This window comes from Aedes aegypti, chromosome 2 (assembly GCF_002204515.2).
Source record: "Aedes aegypti strain LVP_AGWG chromosome 2, AaegL5.0 Primary Assembly, whole genome shotgun sequence".
NCBI lineage: Eukaryota > Metazoa > Arthropoda > Insecta > Diptera > Culicidae > Aedes > Aedes aegypti.
This window is the reverse complement of record NC_035108.1, coordinates 21,481,519-21,502,564: the sequence shown is the minus strand read 5'-3', so window position 1 is coordinate 21,502,564 and position 21,046 is coordinate 21,481,519. Positions and strand designations below refer to the sequence as shown.

At 34.1% G+C, this 21,046-nt stretch overlaps 3 protein-coding genes across 5 annotated transcripts in view; 1 reads left to right on the top strand and 2 right to left on the bottom strand.

Moving 5' to 3' along the window:
* Positions 1-5,574, top strand: part of LOC5571286 (tafazzin homolog) — a 44,319-nt gene extending 38,745 nt beyond the window's left edge. For all 3 annotated transcript variants that reach the window (XM_021840177.1, XM_021840176.1, XM_001653537.2), the window contains one exon: positions 4,081-5,574. In XM_021840177.1, coding sequence (XP_021695869.1) covers positions 4,081-4,134 — 54 coding nt within the window. In that variant the 3' untranslated portion in view covers positions 4,135-5,574. The remainder of the gene's footprint in view (positions 1-4,080) is intronic.
* Positions 5,575-5,584: 10 nt separating this feature from the next.
* LOC5571287 (proto-oncogene serine/threonine-protein kinase mos) lies at positions 5,585-7,869 on the bottom strand. Its single transcript, XM_001653538.2, has 3 exons — positions 7,700-7,869; positions 7,231-7,620; positions 5,585-6,752 (listed from the first exon to the last, which is right to left on the bottom strand). Coding segments are annotated over exons 1-3 (1,308 nt in total). The 5' UTR covers positions 7,702-7,869; the 3' UTR covers positions 5,585-5,836.
* An 11,847-nt stretch (positions 7,870-19,716) lies between these two features.
* On the bottom strand, positions 19,717-20,726 carry LOC5576847. Its single transcript, XM_001662906.2, has 3 exons — positions 20,519-20,726; positions 20,093-20,452; positions 19,717-20,027 (listed from the first exon to the last, which is right to left on the bottom strand). The coding sequence occupies exons 1-3, from the start codon at positions 20,554-20,556 to the stop codon at positions 19,862-19,864; spliced, it is 564 nt and encodes a 187-aa protein (XP_001662956.1). The 5' UTR covers positions 20,557-20,726; the 3' UTR covers positions 19,717-19,861.
* Between the last annotated feature and the right edge of the window lie 320 nt (positions 20,727-21,046).

Sequence of the window (21,046 nt, the reverse complement as noted above, 5' to 3'; positions counted from 1 at the left end):
ATTGGTTTATCAAAAACACAAAAGTGTACAAACTCCAGAACAGTCTTTTTCCATCTTCTTTGATGCGAATTTATTGTATGAAGATTCCAAATATTTTAATAGATTGTTAAGTTTTGCTGGACCTCTTCCCCTATCCTTGCAACAGGGCCTAATTAATGGCTGTTGTTATAATCTGTGCAATGTTATCGAGTTTGAGAGATGAAAGATATTCTACAAAATATGAAGGGATCGATAGTCTTATCGAAAATAAAATGAACTTGATCATGTCTCTTGCCATGGACCAATAGGCCAGGAGAAGTGGATGAACTTGTAATTCATTTTTCTGTCAATTTTCATACAAAATCTACTTTTTCTCTGCTATAAATTCACTCTAGGTGAAATTATGTATGGCCTATGTAGGGGAACTGGGGGTAAAATGAACACCCTAAGCAATTTTCATGTTTTCTTGCTTATGAAGCTGTCAGATTCTTTTTCAATAGCTCAGAATTGAAGAAGGATGTTTATGCAATGTAACAAGTTGAAATATCGTAATCAAAATCGAATTTTATCATCATTATTATCATTTTGAAAATTTCTATCCACAGAGCCAATGCTTCAAACATGTAGGTAAAATGAACATGTAACGGGGGTAATATGAACATATACTTGGGGGTAAAATGGACATACAATGGGGGTAATATGAACACATGCTGGGGGTAGAATGAACATCCAGTGGGGGTAAAATGAGCATGCAGTGGGGGTAAAATGAACACCATTTAAATTGAACGGGTTGCGGCATGATTCTCGGCATCCTGTACACGATCAATGCATATCTCACAGACATTCTAGAACCGCTGGAACGCTTAGCTGCGACCATGTGGGTGGCTGTTGATGTCTGTCTTTGTTTTTTCTCCGGAAGACTTTCGGCATCTGAAATAAAATCTGGTAGTATTCGCCCTGCCATGGTGTTCATATTACCTCCATCTCGAGTGGTTCATTTTACCCCCAAAGAATCAGCATCATCATTTGTTTTAAGAATTTAGAATATAAAAATACTTTCAATTTCCGTCTACTTATTATAAATACCTTAAAGATATGATGTGCTACGCAGTTCAATAGATTTTCGATGATTTTAGTCATAAAAACCTTAAATTCCACGAGTGAAAATTTACATCATATGAGAATACGGACAGGCGCACTTTGTTTTTGTTTACTTTTCCAGCTTTTGGCAGTTTTAGATCGCGCTAGAGTTGTCGAAATAGGTTCTTAGTCTTAGGATTGAAGATGGTGCAATGTTTTGCATAGATTTATAGCATAATTACCGTAAAACACAAACCTGTTCATTTTACCCCCCTGTTCATTTTACCCACAGTTCCCCTACGAGTTTACTATTTTGACGTTTGAGCGGTGCTGAATTCACTTGTTGCCATGGTCACACAAATAACACGGCGCTGCTAAAACGTCAATGAGTGGACTCGTGCATTGGTCCATTGCTTAAACATTGTTGAGTTCATTCTCCTCAGGTACATCCCTTATAACAAAGAACTGGTCATTCTCATTGATATATGTCTATCACATTCACATCGTAAGTAATATGGAACTTAAAAAATACTAATCAGAGAGGCATAAAAAATCAGCTTTTTTTCCCTCGCAGAACAGAGCATAATTCAATAACAAAGGTCTTATAACAACTCTGAGATGGCTGTTTTGTTCGAGCGGGACACTCAAGAGTACTTTTAAAGTGTGAGTTAATGTGAGGATAGCAACGAGAGAGAAAGAGTACTAAATAAAATCCTCGTATTTTTTTGCACTCTCACTTGAACTGTTTGAGGATCTGTGTTGAAAATGTTGAGTGCAATTTTAACTTCTAAATAAAAGATCAAAATCGCATAATTTTTGCATCGCAGTGGAGTTCTGTCAAGCCTGGTTGCTAGGACGTAGCCAGAGCAACCATTGACTTTTGAAAGATGCGTCAATCTTGTCCATCAGTCCATGCTATATTTGAAAACTCTAATTAATTAGCGGATAGGAAGGAATCAAACCTTATTGAATCGTATATGACTTAACACCTACCATGTATCGTGGGTGATCAACACCAACATAATGAAGAGAATTAAACCTGAGGCTATTGAAAAACATTTAAATAGCTTCATATAAATTTTTAGTTTATATTCTAAGCATTTTTAAAAGTTAAAAAAAAAAAAAACACTTTTTTTGTGTTGATAAAAACGGAATAATTTGTTGACGAAATCGGGACGTGACAAAATCGGAGCGTGATAAAATCGGAACGTGATAAAAACGGAACATACCTGTAGTCACTGTTGGTGTGATATCGGATGTCTTTGAGCAACTCGCTTTTTCCGCAGAGTATTGCTAAAGCTGCAATATTGAATTATTAGTTAAATGCAATTTCAGTCGAATTCAGGTTTAGTTACTTACAACTTTGTGCGCTGGATTTTACCTGGGAGGGAGGCACCGATACTACACACGAAATATAGAACAGCGTTTGTTTGAACTGCAAGATAACTCCAGCTTGCCAACAACAATCAAGGCAGGCTTGGGGAAAACCGCTAGTTTTCTTTTGTTGTGTACTTTCGATCTTTCCTGACACACAAGGAAAAAGGGCCACAGTTTCCTATGCAATAAATAATAATTTTCATTGGAAAAAGTAAAACGATGCGTTTTTCAATGCTTTATATTCAATAAGTTGGAAGGTGCTCACGTGACATTACTTACATTTTGTGTATGAATTGATTTTCATTCAATTTTTGTCACTTTTGATGAAATGCGAAAATGTGTTTTAATCAGTTACGCGCTTTTTCCATGTTAGTCCAATGTTTGAGATCTGGGCTCACAGTGACAGTTCGTGACAGCGGAATCTCGGCTCACTGTGACGTACAGAAATTTTGAATTGGTTTCTCCCTCCCAGGATTTTACCATGTCTGTGCGTTCACTTGTGAAACATTCCATTTAATTTTATTTTGAAGAGCTTTGTTGATGCCTATGCATAAATTATATTTAAATTGTTGAAACTGGGCCGAACTTATATTGAAAACTGATTCAGCAGCCTATAGTACACGCAAGATATTGTTAAAATTGATATCATAAATTACAGACCAGTAAATCATTCCTAAGAATTGTGGATTATCGATATGCAAGAAAATACTTACATAATAGTTATTGTATAATGATTCTATGAATATGCGAGTCGAATAAATTTTTTGGCGTACAGCGCCTAAATAAAATATTTCACATATCCCATATCAGGGGGGCGATTCTAGAAAAATATTGGCCTCAAGGGGGCAAAAGTTGAAAAAGTTTGGGAAGCACTGATTTAGAGCATAAATCGGAGTATTCGAGTTGATACGGAGGTTAATTGAAGTGAAAATTGATACGGAGGTTAATTGAAGTGAAAATAAAATAAAATGCTTTTGATAAAATACTTCACTTGTTTTACAGAGTCTATCATGTGCGCAGAATTAGGAACACGGACCCCTTGAAGATATTTCAAAATATGCAATTAAAATCATTACTTATTGAAGCTTTTATATTTTTTCGTTGTGCATTAGATCGATAAGTATTCGCCCTAAAATTTCTGAGTATTGTGTTTTGTTTTTAATAATTACAGCTGATTGAAAGTTGAAAAGCCTTCAGTACGCAAACTACACCCGATTCTGTTTTTGCACGGATTTTTTTACACGGCCGTGCAAAAAAAGTTTCCATACATTTTTTTCCGCCAAAACCTTATTTTTGCTTGAAACGTCGAGAAATGGTGTTGCTTTTTTTGCACGGTTTTTGAAATTTTGAACTGAAAACTTTTTTTGCACGGTACGCATCCCCCGTGCAAAAACAGAATCGGGTGTATATGGTGCTCACCCGGTAATACCTGAAGATAAACTTTATGCATATACTTAAATAACAGTGTGTTGAAATTTTTGGAGTTCCATCATTTCAAATAGCGATTTTTTACTTTGCATTAAATTTCCAGCGGTACAAAGTATGATTTTCAGCTTAAAAATTATTAAATGAAACAAATCATACTAAGTGGCACTGTCTTCAAGTAATGATAAAAACCCTTCCTTTTAATTCTTAATATTTCAGATCCTCAAGGAAGAAACCGAGCGGTTACATTTCGACTACATCAAGAGCAGCTGAGACGTAGAGAAGGGCTCGGAGGGAGCCACCGACTGATAGTGGAAGCAAAAGACATTCGCACCGAAGTCAAGTAATTACTGAGTACAGCTCGATAATGACGGAACTTGGAGATCGTGCAAAAAGTGACGAACCGCTAATGTTATAAAACTAATTTTAACCTACTTGTTATAATGTCATAATTCCATCCAATCCCGGAAGCTCGTGTGATTCCAAAATGATATTGTTTCCAATCTTGTCATAATTCTTTCACACCTCTTGCGTACCTAGAGCACCTCTTAACTTTGAACCTGAGTCACCGTAGTTTGCCATAGCTCCAGAACTGAAATAGCCCTCTCAATTCACATTTAAATAAGTATAAAAAAATATGCATTTGCTCCATCCATTGTTAAGAATGATAGTTTGTAGACGAGAACTGAGATTCGCCCACGCCGTTTTTCTAGTCATCTTGGAATGTTTGGCGTACTGTTGACAACGATGAAATCAGACCTGCTTGTTAAGAGATAATTGTTAGACGAGGACCGATAGGATGAAGAACGACCGAAGAGGCTTACCAATGTGTAGTTTGGAAAGGGGGAAAGTTTAAACGATGAATTTTGTTTGAAGGATTTTATATGACATTATACAGAAAACCATTCCTCCAAAAACCGTTCACCAGTATCTGATTCTCCAGAATTTAATTTAATTTTATTTTATTTTTTCAATATCTATATGTCTAAATATCATAAAAAATTGAAAGTCGTAAAATGGCCTGTGCTTGTATCTTTATATTGATGAAGAGAGAGAATTTAGAATATCTCTAATGTATTATTCTTATTTTCTCTGTAACAATCATGATCCGCAACACATCATGAGCGTATGTTTATCATCTTCTGCTACAGCTCTGATTAGATCGGGGAGATAACAGTGCATGATAAACAATTCGAGTACATGAGGGACAATTCGAAAGTTATTGAATTCGCGAATTTGCGAAACTGGCTCTTGATGATGAACGTTACGAAATGCCTTGAACTAGGCCAAATCCTGAAGATTTGCAACTCAAAATTAAGAACATTTGTTTCAGCTTTCTTTCCTACATTGCATATTATATACTTTATATTTTTCGGTAAACTTCATTTGTTTTCAATTATGTCGTCTACTGTTTTATTTTTGTTATTATAATCCATCTAACTTTCTCTTTATGTATATATTCTAGGGAATGATACATTCTGGAAAATGAGATTCTGGGAAATGATTTTCGAATGAATGGTTTTCTGGGGCATGTTATAGAATCGGTTCATAGTTTCCCTTTTAACTATTGGTAGCTAGTTTAGTACCTTAATTCATTTGAAGGTTAGATGTTGAGAAAACTACAATTTATAAATAGCTAAATTGTCATTATGAAATTATCACAATTAAATGCATTAAATGCTGATAAGTAATTAAAGTTGAGTTAAAATTAAACACCTAACAGTGCATTTCAATGCGATGACAATTCTTTATTACCTATCGCACAACGATACTGTAAGGATATTTAAAATAATATCGATAAAAAACTTTCTAATATAAAATTCCTAATCTAGGAAAACTTTGTGAACATACATACAGAGGACAACACAACAAACATGAGCTCGCATGCTATCAACAGCTCGGTAGCTGCCATGGAGCTGAACAAGTGATAAAAGGTAACACTCAACGCCAATACAAACGGAACATACAATGGTAACTATTTACAACAGACAATCCGCTCAACCATACCGTGCAACGTGGCACGAACATCGGCAGCTGTTGGGCGACGCACGGCCTCATGCTGCCAGCATTTCCGGTACAAATTCCTATACTCCTGTCGGATGAAGTTCTGATTGACGGCATGCAATTCAACAGCCTGCACGAAGAGGGCACTCAGTGACGCCATACTCGGTGCATCGTCCAACTCATCCTCATCGTGCTCCGCGGTAGAAGCCACCTCCTCAAGGAGGTCGATGCCCTGTTGCTGAAGCTCGTCACGCATGGCGTCTGTTGAACAGTCGATACTGGGACGCTGATGGTCGGATGCATTCGAAGAAATCAGAATGCTGCTGTGGAAGCTGATGTGCGAGTTGCCATTACCCTTCAGGTAAGTTTGGGAAGACTCCATCGAGTTGTCGCTATTTTTGCGACCACGTACTTGATTGTTGAGATTTTTCGCCGCTGGAATAGACACCGGTTCCGAGCGCAATATTTCCGCTGTTGTAACGCTATCGGGGCGGATCTTCTTCTTGACCACATTGTAGGCAACGGCTTCGTTGGATGCGATTGATTCATAAGGGTCTTTCCCTTCGCTCAGTTGCCACATCGTCACACCAAACGAGTAGATATCGGCCATCTCGGTTATCCCATCCAGTCCTCGAAGCAACTCTGGAGCCATGTATCGTATCGTGCCACGATTATTCTTCGATTCAACCACGCTAGGTTTATTCAAAACTACCGACGATCCAAAGTCGCATAATTTGCAGGTGTAATTTCTAATCGATGAACATCTATTGTTGGCTGGGAAATCCGGGATCAGCACACAAATAATCACGTTCTGAGGTTTTACATCCAAATGTACAATATGATGACGATGGCAGAAGCAGAGTCCGTTAATTATGTCGCACAGAATCCTGTAATCAATAAAAAATACGTCGATATCGTTATCGATAGTCTTTTCATGGTGCTCCCGATACCGTTATCAGAAAAAAATCTCCATCAAAATTGTTTTCAACATTCGATTTTTTCATGTTAACCATGACCTGGACCTGGTTTTGGCCCCAAACTCAGTTACGTGAAAACTGTATAATAAAGTAATTACCTAGCAACATTTGCAACTATCAAAGAAAAGAAACTTTTTTATGATTCTAAGTGCTCTGTAAATCCTCTAAATATAATACCACGGTGCTATTTTTACATTATTTATCATAATATTTTGGCTTAAAAGAGTAGAAAATTGCTAAAACTCGTAAAACTAACTTAACTTTTAAATTTCCCTTTTTTAAATTTTTGGCTAGATATGCAGTTAAGCTTAGTGAGCACAAATTTAATGATTTTTTTTTTCTGATAACAACGATCTGAGGAGCACCGTGCATCCACATTCGACATTACAACAAACGATGATAGACGGTAACTTCATAGCCCCGATTCAGCACACTCTGCAAACAGTACCCATCGAAGCGCTCCATAATCACCAATCCGTACCGCGCCCCGGAGATGATCTTCAACACCCGCACAATGTTCTCGTGCTTCAGGTTGAGCACGTTTGCCTCATTCCGCAGCGAATCGTACCGGCAGCGGTACTTCCGATGCTTTTCCACAATCTTCACCGCCACGTGTTGGCCCTTGTAGGCCGCCTTGATGACCACGCCGTAGCTACCGCGACCGAGAACCGTATAGCTGGCGCTGTTGCGCTGGGAGAATTCGTCCCGAAGGAAGCGCTCCCGGTTCGGGGTGTCGAAGTTGATCTCGATCTTCGGGATGGCGAGTTTGGTGGGGTACCTTTGGAGGGGATCGAAGGGTGTTGGGGATTTGTTTTAAATCTCGTTATGCTTCTGGTTTCACTTTGAGTGCTACTTACATGTTGGCCGATGATTAATATCGTGTGATTCATTGATATGAAAATTTCTTGAATCTGATGATTATTAGTAATAATACGTGGAAAAAATATGTGAAATAATACTAAGGGATTGGTTTACTGCCGAACGAGAACGTGCTAGACACAATAGAAGGGGCTTGAAATAATACATTGTCGTGTATTGATAAGGAAGAGTGCGATGATCGCGGTCGGAGTAACGATCATTGGGCTGCATGTGTTACATACATTTAGGCGCATTTATTGGGGACGTATGCATCACCCCGTAAAATTGTTCATTGAAGCCGATAATTTACGTTGATAACGTTTCGAAGACAGGGCGGTATTAATAAGAAGGGCAGTGTAATTTATCTAATATTGTGATATTAAGCAATTTATCAAGGAAGGTGCCTTTTCAAAAATTCGTAATAAATACCCCCTTCTAGATAGAATATAGTACACATTGTTCTTTTTGCTGTACAAAATGGTCAAGTTTGGAGACTTGAAACTCGGCTTCTAGTGCTTCAAATGGCCTAAAATTTCCACTTCAAATTTGCTAAACTGGAAACTTAGAGTATTTCATAAACACACTTTTAAGTTATCCCAAGTCTTAAATTTTGACAAAAAGAAATATATTTTAAATTAGGCCTGCCCAACCTTTTTGGCTCTTCTTCGACATAAATGGTTGGTGCGTCAAGAATTCAAGGAGTTTCTCCACGATTTTGGAGGATTCCACAATGAACTCTTTCAGGTATTCATCGTGTGATTGCGTAAGTTTTTTCCGGGCTTCAGCATTTTTTTCGATTCTTCTCCATAAATTAGACGTTGTTCCAAAAATTACTTCAGTAATTCATGTTTAACATAGTCCAATAATTATTGCTGGAATGTATCCAAACTTTACAAGAATTATTTAAAAACGTAAATTTCCAAGGATTTTTAATTAAATTTATCTAAGTTACGCAATTATCCTACAACTCCTACAGCAATTACTACATAAAGAATCATTTAGAATTTACCCCAAATAAATTTCAATTAATCCATGATGGATAGCTCTTGGATTCCTCTTAAGTGATTCTGTCAATATTATTCCATGGATTTTTTTTAATTTATTAAAATAATTTTTCAAGGATTTGTCATGTCTACCTATTTCAAGTGATATTCCTTATAACTCTGGTACCTTCTACTTGTTCGTACCTACGGGATTTCTGAGCTATAAATACTGGCTGCCGTAAGCGTATTATTATTATTATTTTATTCTTTATTTACAGGTTATAAAAGGATTATGTTTTGAATACTTCTCGATTACTTTTTCAAATCGACTTAAGTAACTTTCATACGGTTTTGAGAAAGTTAATTAAGAATAGTCACAACCTTTCTTCTAAAACTGTTTTAAAATGAATTCCATTTTTAACATTTTTTTTACCGTGTATATCGCTCAAATTTTGCTTGCAAACAGCTCGTGTTAAAACACTAGGTAGTTCCTATCATTTCCCACAAAAAATCCCACAAAATGATAAGCCGTTTCATTCAGTTACTTTCGACGTTTTTGTACCAGTGTAAAATCGACTCAAGTAGTGTTTTTTTTAATTGTGTATTTTCTAATAATCGTTACAAAACTTAAAACAACATTCTTAAAATACAAAAGCGTGTGTTCCGAAAACTTTTTTAAATAAATACCTCTGATTCAACCTTTGATTTCTTAACATGTGTTGAAAAACGTATAACGAAGCGTTTTTATAGTGCTTTGTTGTATATGCGATTCCTTCTACTATTAGCCAAAGAGCTGCTTTTAGGTCTTTCCTACCTTCTCCTATATTGACTCCTATAATCTCAGTAGCACTGCTAAACGTGTCTATTCTGCGCGGCGTGTGAGGTGACACGAGTCGAATGAGGTGACAATAGTCGACTTACTCCCATTTGATTAACATTAGTCGTCTCACGTCGCGCAGAATAAGCACAAAAGTTAACTTTTATCTGTTTCCTCACTACTTTTTCAATCCAATTCCATATTTCTCTAGAATATATACACTCTTTCATCCTATGTATATTAGTATCAAGTTTACTACATATTACAAATTTGTTTTCCGACTGACCTCTTATTTTATATTTGCACAATTTTTCATTATTTGGAAAAATGTCATTCAAAATTACATATAACACTGATTTAGCTTCTGAACTAAAAAAATTCTTACTAAAATTTTCCCAGACATTTTGCCAATTATAATTTGGAAATTTCAACTGAATTTTTGGGACATTTTCTTGTTTTGCTATTAAAGAATCGTATACAGTCATCTCTCCCTTACTCGATATTCTGTATCTCGATTTTTCCCCTAACTCGATGGAATGCGCGGTCCCTTCAATCTAGCATGCTTTGATACCTCTGTAAGTCGATACCTCTTTAACTCGATGTTCCCTAACTCGATGCTATCTGTTTCAGTTTTCCAAGTAAGTTCACCTCTCTAACTCGATATTTTCATGAAAAGTTCCAAATGTCATCCAAATGTTAATACATTTCATGAATTTGATTATTATGATTAAATTGCTAGTAAAATTAAGGTTTACTGCCAATTTCTGGGTGCTAAAATTTTTAATTTTTGCAGATCGGTAAAAAAGTGTCACATAGGTAAATATGGAAAAATTGTAATCTTTTTCACGTTAAAATAACTATTTTAAATGTATTTTGTTAAAATAATAAAAAGTTTAATATTCTCGATACCTCCCTAACTCAATGGTCCCTTCAATATCGAGTAAGGGAAAGTTAACTGTATTAATGAAACCGTATTTAAATAGTCTATGGCTCTATATTGCATGGCGATATTAATCCTATCGTGAGTAACTCGAGACAATTTTCGAGTGTATGGACAATTTAAAAGGAAATGATCATTTTCTCTAATAGAACTACTAGTACAAAACTTGTTTAATAAATAAGGCTTTCAACTTCTCTTCTACGCAAATTAGTGCCATACCACCTTTTTTTGATTCGTGGTTAAGTCACTTTGTCACTAGTTTGTGAACTTTTTTGATATGAGTCTGTTTGAATAAGTCTTCGAGGCTTGAAATTTTTCGATGATTTAAGATATGTGGAAGTAAATTCTGCGGATACACCTAGAGGATTCAGAAAATTACCATCAGATTCTTCCAGGAGTTTCTTGGTAGATCCTAATAACTATTTCTTCAGCGATGCCTCCAAGATATTGTTCAGGTATACATCGATATATTTCTTCAAGAATTCTACCTAGGATTCCTTCTCAATTTTTATCATGAATTCACCCTTTTTCATGTAAAATCTTTCAAAGATTGTCCAGATTTTTTTAAAAAGATTTCTCTATTATTTTTCGAAAAGAATCTCTGAGACATTTACTTCTTGGAATTTTCATTGTAATATCTTTAGTCAGCCATTCCATGAAAAACCGATCTAGTGGGTCTCCGAATTTCGTGCAAATTTGCTATTTTGTTCCTTATCCGAAATAAGGATACACGTATTTTTGGATTTTTTGATTAGGGTGACCATTTCCGAAATAGGGTGACCAGAAAAATCGCGATTTTGCAAAATTTGTATTTAAAAAAAATTATAACTTTTAAACCGTTCGACCGATTTTCAATCTTTTTGGACGAAATGAAGGCTAAAGATTTTGACCTTTCGGGAAAAATATAAAATTTCACAAAAATTGTGTTTTTTACATGAAAAAACTCAATAGTATCCGTTTTTTCGTGTTTTGAAGGCCTCGGGACCAAAGGGGCTATTGCTGCTCTCATTTTTTTCTTGAAAGTTCAGAAAATTTTACGTATACTGTCAATATTTCAGCGATGTATGTTTTTTAGTTTTTGAGATATATTTTTTTGAAAATAAAAAATCAGTCATTTTTTATCGGCCCACACTGTAGGTCTCAGCGCATTAGATTTGTAATGTTTAAAAAAATATATAACTATTGAAAAGCTTAACCGATTTCCAATCTTTTTGTATGGAATGAAAGCTTAACATTTCAACTATTCAGACAAAATTGAAAAATCTGATAAAAATATGTTTAAACGTGAAAAAATATAAAAATTTCTAGTTTGTTTTAGAAATTTTCATATATTTTAAGGGTAAAAAAAAAAAAATTCAAAGTTTTCTATTTTTTTCTATTTTTCTGAACTTAAGCTTCCATTCCATAAAAAAAGATTGGAAATCGGTTAAGCTGTTCAAAAGTTATGATTTTTTTTAAACATTACAAATCTAATGCGCTGAGATCTACAGTGTGTGCCGATGAAAAATGACTGATTTTTTATTTTCAAAAAAAATAATCTCAAAAACTAAAAAACATACATCGCTGAAAATTTGACAGTTTACGTAAAATTTTCTGAACTTTTAAGAAAAAATGAGAGCAGCAATAGCCCATTTGGTCCTGAGGTCTTTAAAACACGAAAAAACGGAAACTATTGAGTTTTTTCATGTGAAAAACACAATTTTTGTGAAATTTTATATTTTTCCCGAAAAGTCAAAATCTTTAGCCTTATTTATTTATTTATTTATTTATTTATTTATTTATTGAACTAAAAATTTTGAAAGAGGGAAAAACCCCTTTGAGTGATATCAATTGGAAATCGTTCTCAAAAGGGCACAAAACCTCTTTATCTTTTCTTATTACGTTACAAAAATAAATCTTAAAACTAAAGGCTCAACCGGAAGTGATCCATATCAGAGCCGAATTCTTGAAAAGGAAGTTACCAAAAAGGGAGGATTATTGCAGGGTGTAATAAATAATTCCGCGAGTAGCTCCTAGTTTAGCTAAATAATCCGCTTGTTCGTTACCAAATATATTACTATGGGCTGGAACCCAAACAAATTTAATTATAAACCCCTAAGAATGCAAATCGTATAACAATTTTCGTATCAATAAAATTAAATAATGGGTTTTAAAATTAAATTTTGAAGATTCGATGGAATTGATACAACTCAAACTATCAGTACAAATAACAAACATATTTGGAGGATGATCCTTTATTATGTTACATGTGAAGTACAATGCTATCAATTTAGCTACAAAAATAGAACAAGGAGATTTCAATTTGTAAAAATGGACTACATCAATATTATAAACTCCAAAACCTGCACTATTTTGAATTAATGATCCATCCGTATAATAAATAAATTTTTGGTCGAAGCCACAAAATTTTCGCTCAAAACATAATTTGGCATATCGAACACACATATGTCTTGGTATTTGATTTAATTCCCAATGTAAAGATTTATCAACAAAGGTCTGAAAAGAATGTACATTAATATCACAATTATAAAATGTATTTGGAAAACCAGGTAATATGTTTTCGGTAGAACAATGATTAAATGAGTTTAACATTTTACTAGAAGGATTTATTCCGTGTAAATCACTTAAAATTTGAATAAGGGGATGCTGATTTGTGAAACATTGACTTAGAAATTTGCAATTTAATTCATGAAAACGAATTTTGAGTGGAACCACTCCTGCCAAAATTTCAACAGATTTAGTATGAGTAGAATTCATTAATTTTAAACAAATTCTTAAACAACGAAATTGAATTTTTTCAAGTTTAGAAAAATGAGTTTGAGTGGCACAACCAAAAGTAAAACAACCATATTCCAAAACTGAGCGTATTGTAGTTTTATAAAGAATAATCATATCAGAAGGATAAGCACCCCACCAAGTACCAGTAATTGTACGAAGAAAATTAATCCTTTTAGAACAAATTTTCTGGATGTATTTAATTTGAAAGTTAAAATTTAATTTTGAATCATACCAAATACCAAGATACTTGTATTCAAATACTTGTTCGATTTCATATCCATTAAGAAATAAATCTACACTTACTGAGGAATGTTTACGTGAAAATATAATATATTTTGTTTTTTGCACTGAAAACGTAAAACCATTATCGTAAGCCCACGAATCAATATTATCTAAACAAATTTGCATATAATGACGTATTATTTCTCTATTATATCCACTTACGGAAATAACATTATCATCAGCAAATTGAACTAAAAAACAACCATTTGGGATAACAGATGAAAAATCACATGTGAATAAATTGTACAAAAAAGGACTCAAACAAGATCCTTGAGGAAGGCCAAAATAACTATTACGAGTAAATTTAGACGACCCATTGTGATAGAAATGCATAATTTTGAATGAAAATAAGTTGTATATGAAATTGGATAAAATTAAAGGAATTTTATAAGAATTCATTTTATTAAAAAGCAAACCAATAAGTACAGAATCATAAGCTCCAGACACGTCTAAAAAAGAAGAAATAGTATCCTGTTTTTTTTATTAAAAGCAAGTTCAATTTGAGAAGCCAAAAGTGCTGTACAATCACGAGTACCACGTCCTTTTCTGAAACCAAATTGACATGGAGATAAAATATTATTATGTTCAGCCCATATCTCAAGACGATTTAAAACCATTCCTTCCATAAGTTTACGAAGACATGATAGTAAACTTATTGGTCTACGACTATCAGCCAATGAAGCATCTTTTCCTGGTTCAAGTATGTTTACTACTTTAACTGAACGCCAATCTAATGGAATAACATTTTGTAAAAGAAATGAATTGTAAATTGCAAGTAAATGAACTTTCCCTTCATAGGGTAAATTTTTAAGTACGATAAATTTAATATTGTCAATACCTGGTGCAGTATTATTTGTAATAGATAATGCCAAATCCAATTCTTCTAACGAAAATGGTGAACAAAGCTCTGGAAAATAATTAATAGATTGCTTTGTTCTAAAATTAATAGATTGAGGAACAAAATCTGGACAAATTTTAGATGCAAATTGATCAATCCAATTATCAGAATACTCCATTAAAACAGGAGAAGAATTATCATAATTTCTCAAATTTCTTGCTACAGACCACAATGTGGATAATGAAGTGTCTCTGTCAAGGTTTTCAATAAATTTTTTCCAATAATTTCTTTTCTTAAATTTTGTGGTACGGGTAAACCAAGCTTCTGCTTTACAATATAAGAAATAATTTTCTCTAGATCCTAAACGACGAAATTTTTTAAAAGCTTCCGATTTATTTTTTAAAGCAATTGAACAATCATTATCCCACCAAAATGTAGGACGTTTATTTTTTTATTATTGCAAACAATTTTATTTTTCTGAGATTTAAGTAAGCAATTGAACAAAATTTTGATGAATTTAGTGTAATTTTCAATTGAAGTATTTGAATCTTTAAGATTAATAAGTGAAAAAGAAATTAAATCCGAAAATTTAACCCTGTCAACATTTTTTGAATAATCTGGAATAGAAGAATTTACTTGAAGATTGTTTTGCATACAATGGCTCATCCGAATCAAAATTGGAAGATGATCACTATTATTTGGATCATTGATTATACTCCAAGTTGACCTAAAAGATAAATTATTTGAACATAAAGATAAATCAATGCATGAATTTTGTAATGGAGGAACAGCAATTCTGGTGAACGATCCATCATTTAAAATGTTTAAATTATATTCATCAATCAAATCCAATATTAATGATCCACGACCATCAATTTTATCACTACCCCAAGCAAAATTATGGGCATTTAAATCACCCAAAATATAAAAAGGATGAGGAACACTATCTAAAACCATTTTCAATTCAGATAATGAAAAATTTACATTAGGAGGAATATACAAACAAATAATATGAAAATGATAATCTGTATGTTTTACAGAAATAATAATATATTCAAAATGTACATTCAATGATAAATTGATATATTTAAATTCAATACCATTGCGAATTCCAATCAAAACTCCCCCAAAAGGAATATCTCTATCTTTTCTAATTATATTGAATGATGGAATGCGTACTATTTTTGATTCAGATAGCCAAGTTTCATTTAAACAAAATATATCAATTTTGTTATGTTCAAGCATAACTCTCAATCTATCTATCTTTGGAATTATGCTTCTACAGTTCCATTGTAAAATATTCAAATAATTATTGGAATTTGAAGCCATTACGATGAAAATACTGAAGCAAAGATGGGTCCAAAAGCATTCAATTTATCAAGTAGGGAGGCAACAAATGGTAAAATAATTTTAATATTTTTTTTTCCAAAAATCACTAAATCCCAACAATTCTACTAATTCCTCCAAAATTCCTAAAATTGAAGAATTTTCACCAACATTATTGTTATCGTTTGAAGTATTGACATTTTCATTCACATTACTATTTGATGGATCAGAATCAACTCGTTGAAAACCTGGAATAATACGAGAAGATGAAGAACTCAATCGCGGAAAATTTTCATTGAATGATTTTGCATTAGAATCAATTTTAACCTGAGCTTTAGATGTATTTTTTTTGAATTCTTTTTCTTTTTGATGGTGGTTTATAAATGTAATTATCTAAATTCAATGTGTCTTCAAATTCATCATCAGTTAAAGATTCATAAATATTCGGAGCAGTATAATCCGTCGAATTTTTCAAAATTTCGGAATAAGAAAACTGATTTCTGTCGAACCAAACACGACTCGTAATTTGTCAAGTGAAACCTTTTTGATTTCCTTGACAGAAGAGTACTTTTCATAAATTTTGGATGAAATTAGTAAAACATTAATTGGAATTTGTTTTTTCCGAAAAAATACCACAAATGGACCAGCAAAAGAAATGGGATATATTTTTAAACGAAATGTTTTAGCAGTAGAAGATGATGGTCCCGGTGGAGGATCACCATCTTTTAAAACAGAATTATGCACATCAACATCCATAATTGGGGTGCAAAAATATCAAAATTTGAAAGAAAATCAAAACTTTTAATGAAAACAGTAAATAAAAATAATAATAAAAAGATACTTAGGAACTCCAAACTTAAATCCACGCGAAGATGAGATTTCAAGCTTCAAACATGAAAAATCTTTAGCCTTCATTTCGTCCAAAAAGATTGAAAATCGGTCAAACGGTTCAAAAGTTATATATTTTTTTTTAAATAAAAATTTTGCAAAATCGCGATTTTTCTGGTCACCCTATTTCGGAAATGGTCACCCTAATCAATAAATCCAAAAATACGTGTATCCTTATTTCGGATAAGGAACAAAATAGCAAATTTGCACGGAATTCGGAGACCCACTAGATCGGTTTTTCATGGAATGGCTGTAGTAATTTTTTCTATTTTTTTTTCTATCTTTATTAACGAGATTTTTAGCCCTGGGCTAGTTCATCTCGGGACCAACGGCTTTACTTCCCTTCCGAAGGAACTCGTCACTGAAATTTTTAGTGACTATCTCGGGGATGGGATTCGATCCCAGGTCCTCGGCGTGAGAGACGTGTGTTCTAACCACTACACCAGATCCGTCCCCACCGGCTGTAGTAATATATTTAGTAATAATAATTTAATATCTTTTTCTGAGAATTGCACAAATAATTCTTGTAAGAAATGTAAGTTTCTAGCGCTTCTTCAAAACTTTTTTTACGATACCGCATAAATTTCTTAAAAAAATCCCTTTAATCTTACTAGTGTGTGAAAAATGTCGCCTTATAATAATCACAATGAACTAGGAGAATTTATTCTGTCAGAGAATTATTCCTCCAAGTTATATTTTAAGGAATCCTGTCACAGATTATTTTTCTAAAAAAATCGTTCAATAGTCACTTCAAGAATTCTTTCCCCTTTGCATATTCATTCCCCTAAGAATTCATTCCCCTTTGCATATTCTCAGGGATTATTCAATATATTTCTACATTGTAACTGGAGTTTCTTACACGGTAATCTTGATATGTTTTCTTCATAAGTTTCCTGCTAGAATTTTTCAAGATTTACAATATTCCTACAGAACTTCAAACATTTTTTACAAAATTATGTTCCAAAAATTCTTTTAGTACCGTAATTCGGGTTGTAGTTGATCAGTGGGGAAAAGTTGATCATTCCCGTACCCACATGTATAAGCTGTCAAGAGAGCTATGATCCGATTTCAATTATCACAATTTGTGTTATGTCACATTACCTGATATCTGCTCTTGATGTTTTGAAGTTCGTTTTTATATGCAAGATAATTATACCATGTAAAAACAGTTTTTCTATGAAATGTTTGATGAACTGTTGAAGGGTTCTTCCCCAAACAATCGACTATTGCCAAGGCTATATAAAAACACCATTTAAATAAACTGTTTCATACATTCCAGGTATATTCTGTGAACTCAGTTTTGAATTTGCATTGAGGATAAAATTTCAATTTCAGAGAAAAAACACGTTGTTTTTGTGAGCGAGTTGCTAATTCAAAGGAAAATTGCATACCTTTAGGCGTTTAATGCGGTGTATTCTGTAATTCACAACTTTTAACTCTAAAATTGACCAATTTATCATTAAGTTGTAAGATTTTTGAGACTTGATTCAGATTCAGTGACCCCAAATCCTTTGATTAGCATATTGCTTTATTTTACAAAACCTATCGCAGTTATTGATCAACTTCACCCCGGAATAAAAAACTTCACTTTTTGATTTCTAAAAAATATTTTTAATATTATGATAACATTTCGTCAAAATTACGCTTGTAAAATTCGATAAACATTCAACCAGTACAGGTTTTAAAAATATCTGCATGATAATACACGGATCCAACTGGGAATTATAGAACAAAATGGCACAAAAGTGATCAACTTCACCCCATTTTACGGTATTTCCTTACACATTTTTTTCACTAAATGCTCCACGAATACCTGAGAAGATTTTTCTGTATAATCCTTGATTTACTTCTTCAGAATCTTTTCAGGGACTATTTCTTGAACACGTCCAGAGATTTTCAAAGGAATTTTCTTAACAAAATTCCAAGTAACTCCAAAGATTCTGCAAGAATCCATGCAAGAATTCCTCAAATATATTTTGCAGATATTCCAACAGAGAGAACTTCAGGAATCTCCTAAGAAATTCAGTGTTCCTTTCATTTTTGTCAATAATATTTCCAAAAGTCAGTGAGTTGCTCTCTTCTCGTCAAAAATGTGTCATACCACAAATATTCACAAAAAACTCCTCTTTTACTAGTAATTCTCCAAATATTTTTTCAGAGTTTGCTACAGTAATTCCTTCTGATGTTTTCATTAGAAACCCTGAAAAAATTGGAGTTCTCACAAGGGTTTTTCTTCGAATGGGTATCTTCGGTATCTTCCGTTAGTATGACAGGAACAAATACAGGATAACAATTTCAATCGCTTAAGTACGGTCGTCCCGCCGCTATGGATCAATGTTTGATGAATTACAGAATTATTCATCATATAATTTTGGAATACAACTAACCCGATTTTGTTTGTCCCTTTTTCGGAAATCTTATTGTTCTCACTGTTTCATTAATGAATTTTATCCCAATTAATTTAGTCATGCTGAAGTTACTATGAATATTCAGAACAAGGCAAATAAAAAACATTGATAAATTGCTTACACTTTGAAGGAGAGCTTAACAAAGTTTTGAAAAAGGGGCTGACAAAATCGGGGTATGCAAACAACATTTAACTAAGTGAAATGATACCCGAAAATGAAGATAAGTTATATTGAAAACTAATTTTGATGCTGCGACGTCGTAGATTTTGATAATTCAGCTTGTTATAGCTTTTGATGAAAATGCAGTACTATAGGACTTCCCATACATTTTTTAGAAACAGTTTCTCTTAAGCTAGCCAAATCCAGTGCCCTTACGCTACATGATTCGTACATGAACAATTTAACTAATTAGATTTTCACAATTTATTTCAATCTTCTCTATAACTAATCACATATTTTGAGCTCAACTTAAAAGTGTTACTGCAGTAACAGATTTCTTCAAATCATCACATATGTCTTTATTTAACAAACAGAAATTCAGAAGATCGCTCACTATCATACTCTGTCAAGGCTAGGTAGTTCGTTATTTGTTTTGGTAGCCAAGTTGACATTGCATCTCACATTTTCAAAGTAAATAAGTTCATTCCTCATATTTAATTTTAATTCGAAAAAGTATCACTTTATGTAAACGCATGTAAGCAGAAAGTTTTCTGATACTGGTTTCAGCATGGTGAGTGCAGAACCAACTGATTTTCATTAATTCGAAATAGTGAGATGAATTGACATCAATTATCAATGGCGCGAACAAATTTCAAAGACGACTAACTTCACCTTGTTTCTAGCATGTTCAGCACTTTCTGTAATAACGCTTAACATTCTAATAATGGAATCACTAATAAATCTAATCCTTGTGCACCAGAATCACAGTTGCAATCACATAGAAATGGGGCGTCTCGTGGTAGTGCCGAATGTAGTCATCCATCTTGGGATCCAAGATGTACTTCATCTTGTAGTGCACCCCCTGCTGCTGCTTCTCGACAATGGTAGCCAAACTGATGATGCGATGTCTGGAATAGAATTCAGAACATACGTAATGGGATATTTCTTAATTGGAACGAGAGAAAATACGCACCGTTTATAGTTCATGTGCTTAATCCGATCCTTGATCATCTTGGCTATGTTCTGACACATCTGCAAGTTCTTGGATGGATCGTAAATGTAACGCATCTCTTCTTCATCCACATCAAACTGCTTCTCGATGACGCGTTCCATGATGCGTTTTATCTTTTCGGTATTGAACAGTGGCTTCTGATAGGGCTCATCCTTTTCCTCCTTGTTGATCCGTTGATTGAGCTCCTCGGTGATTTCCTTGAAACGGTTCTTCCGCTTTCCCAGGGCAGCCGTTAGCGTGTCACTGAACAACCCTGCGACTCCACCTTTGCTGGGGGTTCGCGTAAGGCGCGTATTGCTGCTGCAGGTGGTGGTCGTGGTGCTAATTGTTCGTTGCGGTTACATAACGTTAATTGAGATATAACGGAGGAATTCGAGGGATACTTACGAGGGACCGCCCACTTTCAACGAACCCCACGTTGCCATATTACTGAGTTTCTAGGGACATGCACGCGTACACAAGGAAATTTAGCAAATTTGATTGCTGATGCTGAACAATTCGACAACCTTCCCCAATTTCGTACTCGTTCCTGCAGGAGTCAAAAAACCGACTGCCCCAGTAGGAAACTGGAATTGTAGTGCACCCCCTAATAATACCGTTTCTAGTCTGGATATTAAAAAAGGAACTTTTTCTGTGGTGGTGGTAGTAGGCCACGGATTTCAACTTCGAACCTGACACCTCGCTCGAGACACTCCAGGATATTCACGCGAAGTGGCGCTACTATTCACGAGCATAGCATGCGATGCGGCGAAACGATTTCCAGCCCAAGCCAACTTCGACGGCTACCGCAAGCTCTGAAAGCGATTGAAGCGTGCACGAAAAATAAGGATTCAGTAGGCTGCACATAGAAGTTTATGTTGTGGAAATGGTTTACTGATTTGTAGGAAAAACATTGCAATCCAAGCAGTCATTCAA

Coding starts and splice junctions, on each gene's coding strand:
- LOC5571287 (XM_001653538.2), bottom strand. Junction 6,753..7,230: donor ACCGTCTATCATCGTTTGTT/GTAATGTCGAAT, acceptor TATTGATTACAG/GATTCTGTGCGACATAATTA.
- LOC5576847 (XM_001662906.2), bottom strand. CDS start 20,556: ATGGCAACGTGGGGTTCGTTGAAAGTGGGCGGTCCCTC. Junction 20,453..20,518: donor TTGAAAGTGGGCGGTCCCTC/GTAAGTATCCCT, acceptor ACGAACAATTAG/CACCACGACCACCACCTGCA. Junction 20,028..20,092: donor AAGCACATGAACTATAAACG/GTGCGTATTTTC, acceptor ATTCTATTCCAG/ACATCGCATCATCAGTTTGG.